We start from the raw sequence: 13,974 nt of genomic DNA, 5'->3' as shown, positions 1-13,974 counted from the left end.
TACAGAGAACATGTTCCACCAGCCTGTCCACTGATGTGTATATATATATATATATATATATATATATATATATATACATACATATACATATACATACACATACATACACATATATATATACACATATAAACACACACACATACATACTCCACTACGCTGCTGTAATCCTGTAAATTTCCCCGCTGCGGGACGAACAAAGGATTATTATTATTATATCTCATCTTATCTAGTAAAACAAATACTGTAAAATCTATACTTCTAATTGAGATGAAAAAAACACGTGTACATACCAACAACCAATTTACTAACTTTAATAAACACAGCTGAAAGTGGCTTATGACATACATACATTATTTGATTTTTTCTTTTTTATAAAGACATACATACCGACCCACAATGCAATGCTTTACCAAACCCCTGTTTGTTTGTTTAGTTACATTGTTGCAATGTAATTATCGTCTCCAGGGAGGTTTCATGAAACATACAAAAAAAAAAGGATCTGAACTGGATGAAGAACCTGCGATCAGCTGATCAGACGACAACAAGTGGAAGCATGAACACGATGTTTGTTTTGAGACTTTAACATGAGTGCATGTGATACAGAGAAGAACTGCAGAGGTGAAGATGAAGATGAGACGTTGGTGTTTTAGAGCGAGCTGGAGGTTAATGAACAATCTTACAGTTTATGGAACTCATTAAACTTCTTTCACTAAAGTTCCTATGATTGGGTTTTATTCACCGGGTAAATGATTTTGTAAAAAGCTTCAAAGATGATATTCAAAGGTGTCATGAGGCAAAGAAGCTTGAATATTAATGACCTCACTCTCTCTCTCTCTATTTCGTGTTTTCTCCGTCACAATTAAAGTACTCAAAGTATTTCTCAAGTTCTCTTTTGGCCCGTTGCTGGTTCCTCACTGGGGTTCTGTGCTGGATGAGCCCACGATGCCGTGCTGTCGCAGCAGGTTCCTCAGGATCTGATTCTTGGACTTACAGTCCTCCACCTGAGGAGCAACACAGGACACACACAAGTTAAGTAGTAATAATGAATGTAGAGGTCGTTAAACAGTTTATCGTTAACCATCACAGTGTAAATAAAGTTTAACGTTAACCATCACAGTGTAAATAAAGTTTAACGTTAACCATCACAGTGTAAATAAAGTTTAACGTTAACCATCACAGTGTAAATAAAGTTTTAACGTTAACCATCACAGTGTAAATAAAGTTTTACTGACTCAGTAGAACATGTGTTTCTAGAGTCTGATCTCCGATCATGTTTCATTGTAAACAACCAATCAGTGTTTAAAGCAACAGGAGGAGAGCTAGTAGCGTTAGCAGCACCGCTAACGGCTAACCAACAGGAGGAGAGCTAGTAATGTTAGCAGCACCGCTAACGGCTAACCAACAGGAGGAGAGCTAGTAACGTTAGCAGCACCGCTAACGGCTAACCAACAGGAGGAGAGCTAGTAACGTTAGCTGCACCGCTAACGGCTAACCAACAGGAGGAGAGCTAGTAGCGTTAGCAGCACCGCTAACGGCTAACCAACAGGAGGAGAGCTAGTAACGTTAGCAGCACCGCTAACGACTAACCAACAGGAGGAGAGCTAGTAGCGTTAGCAGCACCGCTAACGGCTAACCAACAGGAGGAGAGCTAGTAACGTTAGCTGCACCGCTAACGGCTAACCAACAGGAGGAGAGCTAGTAATGTTAGCAGCACCGCTAACGGCTAACCAACAGGAGGAGAGCTAGTAGCGTTAGCAGCACCGCTAACGGCTAACCAACAGGAGGAGAGCTAGTAACGTTAGCAGCACCGCTAACAGCTAACCAACATGAGGAGAGCTAGTAGCGTTATCATGATGTGTTCACATGTCATCTGTAAAATGCAGTTTTGGTGATGAACTTGAATAAATCCAGTAGTTTGAAGGAGATGTTTTCACATGAATATAAAATAGATATTAGAGATGAATTATGATGTTTAACTTCATAACACGAGCTCTAAGAACATTATTATACATCATTATACATAATAATGAAGAGATTTATTTAAATCCATAAAATTACAATCTTTAATTTCCTGATCTTTTAAAGAATAACCACTATAAATGACTACAACAAAGTAAAAGTAGAACATTTAGTATCTGTTGATGGTTTACAGACTTCAGAGCGTTTAAATGATTTTTGTGACAGTGGATCCTTGTAGACCAGCTGCTCGAATCAAACAAAGGGATCTGTATCTGTTAATATGGATCATCAATGATCGGCTAATGGTATCGTACGTGCTGTAGAGTTTATAATATGTTACAAATATATAAATGGAATGATCCCTAAACTCCAGCTGACCCCTGACCTCCTGTCTGAGCAGCTGGTTGTCGATCCGGAGTCGATCCAAAGTGCTGATGTCGTCTCCCAGCTTCAGGTTGCTCTGTCGGAGCTCCTTGATGTACTCGCAGGCTTTGGACAAGATTCCTCCTTTACTCTGAAAAACACACAACACAACTCAGAAACTATAGAAAGGGACGAGTTCTCTTTCTCAATCACACGTAGACATTAAACTATAAACAACAGTACAAAGTCAACAAAACTACAAATAACTCCAACGTTAAAATCAAATAAACGACAGTAAAGTTACATAACTAAAGAAACATGGAGAGACAGTGAACAGCACGACAAGGCCAGATATTGGAGTTGTATTTGTGTAGTTTATATGGAGTGATATAGAGCTGTTGTCAGTCTATATATCATCTAATTCTGGACCTACTAATACAGTCGACATGAGAGCTTCACACACTCTCGTGATGGTTTTCAAACAGTGGTTGGTCGGCGCGTCACAGGAGGTAAATTAACTAACGATGTCACGTGATTGCAGATGTCTGAAGAAATGTTCCAGACCCCGTCCTGTCTTCTGAGTCCTCTCTGACGCTACGATGTGAATGTCTACGTTCCTCTACTGGTTCATTCTCTCTCGGTATGAAGGTCTGAGCTCACCTGTCCCGTCTTGGTATAGTCGATGTTACAGTCGGGGATGGCCTTCGACAGGTGCACGATCCAGTTGTTGATCTTGTCCCGACGCCGGCGCTCAACTGTTGGAACAACGACGACGTGATTTTCCTCTAAATCCTTCAAACCTGCTCTGATATTTATGTTAAAGCACATCTAGATCTTTACACTCCTGACCTTCGTTGTGCTGAGCTCGCCGTTTATCGTCTCTGGAGCCGCGAGGAGCTTCCTGCTTTCTAAAATAAAAAAAAGTTAAAACAAAGTTAGATCCACTTCCTGGATGTAAGGAGATTCTTTTAAAGAATGCAAACGTTGTTTGTTGATTTCTGTTGAACGATGATGTCATTACGCGATGTATGGCTGAGTGCGAGGTGCGATTGTCCGTTGGTTGCACCCGGTCAGAACCTCCTGCGGTGACATCATCACATAGAGCTGCCCTGTCAAACAAAACCTCACAGTCAGCTGATTGGAATGAGTTTATTACAATAGTATAAGTCCAAGTAATGAGCGTGAGTGATTCACGACGGACAGAGAACAGGAGCACAACACTGTTCTCTGTGGTCATTTGACAATTTGCCGGGAAGAAGAGACGGATGGTTGGCTAGTTAGCTAGTTAGCTTGTCCTTCTCCAGCCCAATGTTCGTCTCAATGTCTGAAACAAGTGTAGCATTAAACAATGGTGGAATCAAGCTAGCTAGCTGACTAGCCTGCTGTCTGCTAGTTAGCGAGCTAGCTAATACACTGGTTACAGACAATGAGCTGAACAAAGTCGTCACTCATCTGGCGACAGCAATGTGCTTTCCTACGCTGTGTAGTTGAAGAATTAGACCGCGATGACACGAGACGCTTCGCTGAAACTCGTCGTCCACAAAACTACTTGAGAACTGACTTCCTGTTTTGATGCTGGGAGATGTGGTAGAGCTAGCTAGTCAAAGCTTCATGTGTTAAAGCTGCATTCTCACTAGTGTCCACCAGGGGGCGACTCCTCTGGTTGTATAGAAGTCTATAGAAAATGACTCTACTTCTCTCTTGATTTATTCCCTCAGTAAACATTGTAAACATGAGTTTATGTCTCAATCTCTAGTTTCAAGTCTTCTTCAATACAGCATGATGTTCATTTAGTACATTATGGTCCATTTAGAGTCACACAGACCATAAAACAGGGGATGCTTTAGGGCGGGGCTACACAGTGATTGACAGGTCAACACCAGATACTTATACGGCGTCTCTACGTCACTCCTCCTCAGTCCATATATGGTCACTTCCTGTTCACTGGTTGAGAAAAATACCAACATGGCGGCGGCCGCTGCTCTGACCATCTTGCTACATGAACTTAAAAGTGAATGTCCGTTCTACTCTTTTTTTCTGGTCGAGAACATAACAGCGTAATCTTCAGCCCGTGTTTCTGTGTCTCGGCGGTATTTACCGGTGGGTGTGGTCTGACCCAGCAGAGAGTCAGAGGCCTGCACCGTGGTCACCATGGTGCCGGTGGCGGCGTCGCCGATGGTGGCCGGGTAGTAGGTGTACTGCGTCTCAGCGCCGCCGCCATCGCTCTCCAACCCGTCGGGCTGAGAGAACACAGCCTGACACCAAAGACAACGTTTACTCATTAACACATGAACTCATTAACTAATTAACACATTTACTTATTAACACATGAACTCATTAACACATTTACTCATTAACACATGAACTCATTAACTAATTAACACATTTACTTATTAACACATTAACTCAACACATTTACTTATTAACACATTAACACATTATTTTGGGAAAAATAAATAAACTCAAATCTATGAGGATGCTTTTTAAATCAACAGACTAGTGTGGATACAAAGACTGTAAGTAACCATCATAGAATATAGCAATAACCAGATAGACTTCAGTGATGACAGGAATTCATCTAAAGCTTAGTTTACACTGAAGCCGACATGAAGCCGCACGACACAAAATGACAGAATCATGCCGGCGTCTGGTCGTGCACCTCAGAATTTTTGTAACTTGGCGAGCGACCACGTGACTGTCACAAATATGAACCGATAAAAACACCTTTCAGATGTTTAGGGATTGTACAAAGATGGTCAGTTAGCTTTTAGATTCTATAGAAACAGGAAGTGTTAAAAATCTACATGCGAGTAAATATTTATCAGACAAATCAAATAGTTTACAGGATGTTGAGCCACCAGAGGACGAACAAACAAAACGAACTGTGAAGAATGAAAAAGACAACGAGAGTAACAGATAGAAACTAACCTCCACAATAGAGGATTATAATCATGTGTGAACTCATATTCATGAACGACTTCATTACCTTCATACTAACCCTGTAAAGAAAGAAGGATTAAATGTTATAAAGAAACAACGGTTGAACATCCTGTCAACTATTTGATTTGTCTGATACGTATTTACTCACATGTCGATTTTTAACACTTCCGGTTTCTAAAGCTTCTAAAAGCGAATTGTCCGTTAACGTAAAACCCTCGACACGAGTTACAGAAACTCTTCTCTCAGACCTCGAGTACGAACCAGAGCTCCCGGCGCTGCTCACCTGAGTGACGGTCTGACTGGTTGCTGGGAACCCGGTGACCAGGCTGACGGCCGCGTCCGTCTGTCCGTCCAGCTGTCCATCGGACAACTGGATCACTCGGTAGGTCACCTGGACGAGACGCAGTCACAGATGATCGTGTTTACACAACGCGGCAGAGCTCTCGGACCTGACTTCTACTGGTTTAGGTCTAAGCGGGTCACGGGTACTGAGACCGGGGGGGTAATGTGATGCTGACACACTATCACGATGTGAACCAGGTAATGAATCAGTTTGCTGTCAGAGCAGAACACATTCATTCATGTTGTTGAGCAGTTTTAATCTACAACATGAACCCGGATCTAAAGGTGAGCGAGTCGCAGACCGACATCAACGTACTGATGTTGAACATGTCGACAGCTAGAATATCCATCCTCTGTAATATGATAAACGCTGGAGGCTTCAAATAAGCCCAGTTGGCCTTTGGCCTCTTCCTGCACTGAGATATTATTTATCTCTGTTGTGTTTGTTTATTTTATTTTATTGTTTAAATTGTGCAAGATAAATAAATAAACTAAACTAACAGCTCAGGTAGTCAAAGAATGTGGAACCAGATGTGAAGGAACACCTGAGAGACTCTGCGTTGTCAAGTATTCACCTCTTTGTGTTTTTCCTATCGTGTTGCATTACAGCCTGAAGTTTAAATGGATTTTTATTCAGATTTTATGGAACGAACCGATGCAAAAATGGTCAAAATCGATGAAATGAAAACATGAACAAACTCGTTTTTAGACTTTAATCAGATCCTTCAGAGGACACGTGTAGTTACAGACCGCTCACCTGTGTGTCGGCCACGAGTCTCCGTTCAGTCCGGTATGACAAATAATACGAGAACGACTCCACGACAAACCTGCTAAGAGACCAAAGATAACCCTGAGTTCTGGTCCTGGTCTTGTCTGGTCCCTGAGTTCTGGTCCTGGTCTTGTCTGGTCCCTGAGTTCTGGTCCTGGTCTTAGCTGGTCCCTGAGTTCTGGTCCTGGTCTTAGCTGGTTCTTCCGCTACATGACTTGACACTAACGAGTGCACACAGGTGGACTATATTGAACTAATTATGTGACTTCTGGAGGTATCGTATTGAGAGGCTTCAACACGAACCGATGTTCACAAATCCAGATGAACTCCAGGTTGTAATGCAACAAAATAAGAAAAACTCGTAAGTACTTCTTCCTACCTGTATGTTGTAGAAGTACTTCTTCCTACCTGTATGTTGTAGAAGTACTTCTTCCTACCTGTATGTTGTAGAAGTACTTCTTTCTACCTGTATGTTGTAGAAGTACTTCTTCCTACCTGTATGTTGTGGAAGTACTTCTTCCTACCTGTATGTTGTAGAAGTACTTCTTCCTACCTGTATGTTGTAGAAGTACTTCTTTCTACCTGTATGTTGTAGAAGTACTTCTTCCTACCTGTATGTTGTAGAAGTACTTCTTCCTACCTGTATGTTGTAGAAGTACTTCTTTCTACCTGTATGTTGTAGAAGTACTTCTTCCTACCTGTATGTTGTGGAAGTACTTCTTCCTACCTGTATGTTGTAGAAGTACTTCTTCCTACCTGTATGTTGTAGAAGTACTTCTTTCTACCTGTATGTTGTAGAAGTACTTCTTCCTACCTGTATGTTGTAGAAGTACTTCTTCCTACCTGTATGTTGTAGAAGTACTTCTTCCTACCTGTATGTTGTAGAACTACTTCTTCCTACCTGTATGTTGTAGAAGTACTTCTTCCTACCTGTATGTTGTAGAAGTACTTCTTCCTACCTGTATGTTGTAGAAGTACTTCTTCCTACCTGTATGTTGTAGAAGTACTTCTTCCTACCTGTATGTTGTAGAAGTACTTCTTCCTACCTGTATGTTGTAGAAGTACTTCTTCCTACCTGTATGTTGTAGAACTACTTCTTCCTACCTGTATGTTGTAGAAGTACTTCTTCCTACCTGTATGTTGTAGAAGTACTTCTTCCTACCTGTATGTTGTAGAAGTACTTCTTCCTACCTGTATGTTGTAGAAGTACTTCTTTCTACCTGTATGTTGTAGAAGTACTTCTTCCTACCTGTATGTTGTAGAAGTACTTCTTCCTACCTGTATGTTGTAGAAGTACTTCTTCCTACCTGTATGTTGTATCAGTACTTCTTTCTACCTGTATGTTGTAGAAGTACTTCTTCCTACCTGTATGTTGTAGAAGTACTTCTTCCTACCTGTATGTTGTAGAAGTACTTCTTCCTACCTGTATGTTGTAGAAGTACTTCTTCCTACCTGTATGTTGTAGAAGTACTTCTTCCTACCTGTATGTTGTAGAAGTACTTCTTCCTACCTGTATGTTGTAGAAATACTTCTTCCTACCTGTATGTTGTAGAAGTACTTCTTCCTACCTGTATGTTGTAGAAGTACTTCTTCCTACCTGTATGTTGTAGAACTACTTCTTCCTACCTGTATGTTGTAGAAGTACTTCTTCCTACCTGTATGTTGTAGAAGTACTTCTTCCTACCTGTATGTTGTAGAAGTACTTCTTCCTACCTGTATGTTGTAGAAGTACTTCTTCCTACCTGTATGTTGTATCAGTACTTCTTTCTACCTGTATGTTGTAGAAGTACTTCTTCCTACCTGTATGTTGTAGAAGTACTTCTTCCTACCTGTATGTTGTAGAAGTACTTCTTACTACCTGTATGTTGTATCAGTACTTCTTTCTACCTGTATGTTGTAGAAGTACTTCTTTCTACCTGTATGTTGTAGAAGTACTTCTTCCTACCTGTATGTTGTATCAGTACTTCTTTCTACCTGTATGTTGTATCAGTACTTCTTTCTACCTGTATGTTGTAGAAGTACTTCTTCCTACCTGTATGTTGTAGAAGTACTTCTTCCTACCTGTATGTTGTAGAAGTACTTCTTCCTACCTGTATGTTGTAGAACTACTTCTTCCTACCTGTATGTTGTAGAAGTACTTCTTCCTACCTGTATGTTGTAGAAGTACTTCTTTCTACCTGTATGTTGTAGAAGTACTTCTTCCTACCTGTATGTTGTAGAAGTACTTCTTCCTACCTGTATGTTGTAGAAGTACTTCTTCCTACCTGTATGTTGTATCAGTACTTCTTTCTACCTGTATGTTGTAGAACTACTTCTTCCTACCTGTATGTTGTAGAAGTACTTCTTCCTACCTGTATGTTGTAGAAGTACTTCTTCCTACCTGTATGTTGTAGAAGTACTTCTTCCTACCTGTATGTTGTAGAACTACTTCTTCCTACCTGTATGTTGTAGAAGTACTTCTTCCTACCTGTATGTTGTAGAAGTACTTCTTCCTACCTGTATGTTGTAGAACTACTTCTTCCTACCTGTATGTTGTAGAAGTACTTCTTCCTACCTGTATGTTGTAGAAGTACTTCTTCCTACCTGTATGTTGTAGAAGTACTTCTTCCTACCTGTATGTTGTAGAAGTACTTCTTCCTACCTGTATGTTGTAGAAGTACTTCTTCCTACCTGTATGTTGTAGAAGTACTTCTTCCTACCTGTATGTTGTAGAAGTACTTCTTCCTACCTGTATGTTGTAGAACTACTTCTTCCTACCTGTATGTTGTAGAAGTACTTCTTCCTACCTGTATGTTGTAGAAGTACTTCTTTCTACCTGTATGTTGTATCAGTACTTCTTTCTACCTGTATGTTGTAGAAGTACTTCTTTCTACCTGTATGTTGTAGAAGTACTTCTTCCTACCTGTATGTTGTAGAAGTACTTCTTTCTACCTGTATGTTGTAGAAGTACTTCTTTCTACCTGTATGTTGTAGAAGTACTTCTTTCTACCTGTATGTTGTAGAAGTACTTCTTTCTACCTGTATGTTGTATCAGTACTTCTTTCTACCTGTATGTTGTATCAGTACTTCTTTCTACCTGTATGTTGTATCAGTACTTCTTTCTACCTGTATGTTGTAGAAGTACTTCTTTCTACCTGTATGTTGTGGAAGTACTTCTTCCTATCTGTATGTTGTAGAAGTACTTCTTCCTACCTGTATGTTGTATCAGTACTTCTTCCTACCTGTATGTTGTATCAGTACTTCTTCCTACCTGTATGTTGTATCAGTACTTCTTTCTACCTGTATGTTGTAGAAGTACTTCTTCCTACCTGTATGTTGTAGAAGTACTTCTTCCTACCTGTATGTTGTATCAGTACTTCTTTCTACCTGTATGTTGTAGAAGTACTTCTTTCTACCTGTATGTTGTAGAAGTACTTCTTCCTACCTGTATGTTGTGGAAGTACTTCTTCCTACCTGTATGTTGTAGAAGTACTTCTTCCTACCTGTATGTTGTATCAGTACTTCTTTCTACCTGTATGTTGTAGAAGTACTTCTTTCTACCTGTATGTTGTAGAAGTACTTCTTCCTACCTGTATGTTGTGGAAGTACTTCTTCCTACCTGTATGTTGTAGAACTACTTCTTCCTACCTGTATGTTGTAGAAGTACTTCTTTCTACCTGTATGTTGTAGAAGTACTTCTTCCTACCTGTATGTTGTATCAGTACTTCTTTCTACCTGTATGTTGTAGAAGTACTTCTTTCTACCTGTATGTTGTGGAAGTACTTCTTCCTACCTGTATGTTGTAGAAGTACTTCTTTCTACCTGTATGTTGTAGAAGTACTTCTTTCTACCTGTATGTTGTGGAAGTACTTCTTCCTACCTGTATGTTGTGGAAGTACTTCTTCCTACCTGTATGTTGTAGAAGTACTTCTTCCTACCTGTATGTTGTAGAAGTACTTCTTCCTACCTGTATGTTGTAGAAGTACTTCTTCCTACCTGTATGTTGTAGAAGTACTTCTTCCTACCTGTATGTTGTAGAAGTACTTCTTTCTACCTGTATGTTGTATCAGTACTTCTTTCTACCTGTATGTTGTAGAAGTACTTCTTTCTACCTGTATGTTGTAGAAGTACTTCTTCCTACCTGTATGTTGTGGAAGTACTTCTTCCTACCTGTATGTTGTAGAAGTACTTCTTCCTACCTGTATGTTGTATCAGTACTTCTTTCTACCTGTATGTTGTAGAAGTACTTCTTTCTACCTGTATGTTGTGGAAGTACTTCTTCCTACCTGTATGTTGTAGAAGTACTTCTTTCTACCTGTATGTTGTAGAAGTACTTCTTTCTACCTGTATGTTGTAGAAGTACTTCTTCCTACCTGTATGTTGTGGAAGTACTTCTTCCTACCTGTATGTTGTAGAACTACTTCTTCCTACCTGTATGTTGTAGAAGTACTTCTTTCTACCTGTATGTTGTAGAAGTACTTCTTCCTACCTGTATGTTGTATCAGTACTTCTTTCTACCTGTATGTTGTAGAAGTACTTCTTTCTACCTGTATGTTGTGGAAGTACTTCTTCCTACCTGTATGTTGTAGAAGTACTTCTTTCTACCTGTATGTTGTAGAAGTACTTCTTTCTACCTGTATGTTGTGGAAGTACTTCTTTCTACCTGTATGTTGTGGAAGTACTTCTTCCTACCTGTATGTTGTAGAAGTACTTCTTCCTACCTGTATGTTGTAGAAGTACTTCTTTCTACCTGTATGTTGTAGAAGTACTTCTTTCTACCTGTATGTTGTGGAAGTACTTCTTCCTACCTGTATGTTGTGGAAGTACTTCTTCCTACCTGTATGTTGTAGAAGTACTTCTTTCTACCTGTATGTTGTGGAAGTACTTCTTCCTACCTGTATGTTGTGGAAGTACTTCTTTCTACCTGTATGTTGTGGAAGTACTTCTTCCTACCTGTATGTTGTGGAAGTACTTCTTTCTACCTGTATGTTGTGGAAGTACTTCTTTCTACCTGTATGTTGTGGAAGTACTTCTTCCTACCTGTATGTTGTGGAAGTACTTCTTTCTACCTGTATGTTGTGGAAGTACTTCTTTCTACCTGTATGTTGTGAAAGTACTTCTTCCTACCTGTATGTTGTGGAAGTACTTCTTTCTACCTGTATGTTGTGGAAGTACTTCTTTCTACCTGTATGTTGTGGAAGTACTTCTTCCTACCTGTATGTTGTGGAAGTACTTCTTCCTACCTGTATGTTGTAGAAGTACTTCTTTCTACCTGTATGTTGTGGAAGTACTTCTTCCTACCTGTATGTTGTGGAAGTACTTCTTTCTACCTGTATGTTGTGGAAGTACTTCTTCCTACCTGTATGTTGTGGAAGTACTTCTTTCTACCTGTATGTTGTAGAAGTACTTCTTCCTACCTGTATGTTGTAGAAGTACTTCTTCCTACCTGGCCTCCGGCTCCCTCCGTCTTGAACAGGTACTTGACGGGCTGCTCGGTGAAGGTGGCAGCAGACTGGATGGTGGCGATGGCCGCCGGGTCCTCCGCCGTGGCTACAGAGCCTGAAGGAGCACGAAGTCAACTTTATAGTCGTTCAAAATAAAATCAGCTTTAAGGATATTAAAAACCATATTATTAGTGTTTCAGGTACAAACACACAGCCATGTGGGCTCTAGCAGTGTTTATGGTTATAAATGTGTTATTACATGAACTCATGGGGAGACACACAATATTAAAGGCCTGGACACAAATCAATGATTTTTCAACGTTCAAAGACAATTTAAGTTTATTTATAAAGCCTATTTCAGCAACAAGGCAATGAAAAGTGCTTTATTCTATTTATTCTTTTGTTTTGTTTGTTATTCTTTTGTTGTAATCTTTAATAAAACTCAGGCACAAAAATGTCCTTCAGGATTAATAAAGTTTATCTTATTTTATCTTTCATAAAACATCAAATGCAAAAGAAAAACAACATAAAAATAATATGTAAATTAAAAACATTAATTTCACACCCAAGAGAATAAACAATAAAAACAAGCTAAAATAGAATAAAACAGGTAAAAAAAATACAAGGCTAATATTTAAAAATATATCAAATAAAAGACAGCTGCGAGACTCAAAACGGTCTGAACAAAATATTAAATTAAATTGGTACATATTAAATAACTTTAGATAACACAGTTAAGACAGTGACATTAACAAATAATATGTTTACCTTCCTCGTTGACAGTCACACTCTCATCTGGTTCAGGGCTTTTCTGTTGGCTGCACATATTAAAAACATATTATAGTTAAATTAAATAACAATAATAAATAATAAATGGTATTAGTTGACAATGGCGCGTGCCGTTACCGTTGACGTCACCACTCACCTCTTCATGTCTGCCGACAGTCTTGCACGAGGACACCGCCTCAGACTGAAGAAACAAGCTCATGAGTTTAAGACTTTGATCAACAACATCGAGCAGCGACAAAGATGAACCTGGACGTCTGAAAACCGGCTTGTTTAGGTCGCTTTAGTCTTCGTCGATTTGAGTCAAGTGGGCGGACGTTATCACGGGTGGCCACGGAAACTGTCTGTGTGTGCCTTCAAAATAAAAGCATCACGTTTAGCGCGTATCTAAGAACAACGAAAGAGTCGCGGGGGCGTTCTGGTGTGTGATGGAAAAACAGTATTATGATATTTAATTAATATAATTCAAACATGCAGTCTGGATTGTTAACTGTTGTGCGCTTAAACTCAAAAAATCTTTAAGAAAAATGAAACACGTACTTCTTAAAATACATTAAAGACTGGCTTTTAGGTGATGTCGTCGCTTTTCTGTTTTATTTTTAGTTGTTGATTTTACTTAATGATTTTACAATATATATATATATATATATATATATATATATATATATATATATATATCTGTATTATTTAATTTATTTATTTATTAGTTTATTTGTATCGTATCGACTGTCTCACTGAGCTTTCTGTTGTTGATATTATTTCTTTGCTTTTGCTGCTTTGTCTGTCAAAGCACTTTGTAGGGTGCTATAAATAAAGTAATTATTATTATTTTAATTTGGTGATCCAAACCGGAAGTCACACAACTCATTTTATCCACCTTGATCCGGATCCTACCTTTTCTCTGCTACATTACAGCGGTTTTCTTTTACAGATGTTCAACGAAGCACTTTCCCCATTTCCGCTAACTTTGTGAGCGCAGTTTCCCGCCAAAAGCAAATACAAGCAAATCTCAAATTATATTAAAAGAGCTAAAATACACACAAAGTGCTGAATTACGTAGAATACGCTGCAGTATGAACAAAGATCTACTTACGCCGCAGTGGTCCCGCCCCCTGATATTTGTCAACAGAGCACAGCGTCGGGTGTCGGCTTGTACGCATGCGCGATAGGGAATTATAATAATCCTGATTCCAGATCAGTTGATAACTCTCTGAAATATATTTTAATCAAGCAACGAAATACAAATATCTGACCCACGGTCTGTGGTCGATACTGCCGCATTTATTTGGTGGAGATGGGGCGTTCAGGAACACTCGGATTTACCTCATCATTAACGGAAGAATTCAAAAACCCGAAATAAATTATATAAAATTCATGTTTTACTGCTGGTCA

At 39.3% G+C, this 13,974-nt stretch overlaps 1 protein-coding gene across 2 annotated transcripts; it reads right to left on the bottom strand.

Annotated features, from left to right (window-relative positions):
- Nucleotides 1–295: 295 nt before the first annotated feature.
- On the bottom strand, nucleotides 296–13,691 carry usf1 (upstream transcription factor 1). Of its 2 annotated transcripts, none has more exons than XM_079271727.1 (11): nucleotides 13,676–13,691; nucleotides 12,722–12,766; nucleotides 12,565–12,614; nucleotides 11,799–11,911; nucleotides 5,546–5,653; nucleotides 4,421–4,577; nucleotides 3,344–3,431; nucleotides 3,172–3,230; nucleotides 2,983–3,077; nucleotides 2,345–2,473; nucleotides 296–1,001 (listed from the first exon to the last, which is right to left on the bottom strand). In XM_079271727.1, exons 2-11 carry the CDS (start codon nucleotides 12,727–12,729, stop codon nucleotides 912–914), a joined length of 897 nt encoding a protein of 298 aa, XP_079127853.1. In that variant the 5' UTR covers nucleotides 12,730–12,766; nucleotides 13,676–13,691; the 3' UTR covers nucleotides 296–911. The 2 variants fall into 2 exon arrangements, with proteins under 2 accessions (XP_079127853.1, XP_079127854.1); XM_079271728.1 differs by lacking the exon at nucleotides 13,676–13,691 and adding an exon at nucleotides 13,477–13,512.
- Nucleotides 13,692–13,974: the final 283 nt, after the last annotated feature.

Source organism: Melanostigma gelatinosum (assembly GCF_949748355.1).
Source record: "Melanostigma gelatinosum genome assembly, chromosome: 7".
NCBI lineage: Eukaryota > Metazoa > Chordata > Actinopteri > Perciformes > Zoarcidae > Melanostigma > Melanostigma gelatinosum.
The sequence above is the reverse complement of the archived record's forward strand: the minus strand, read 5'-3'. Positions and strand labels throughout refer to the sequence as shown.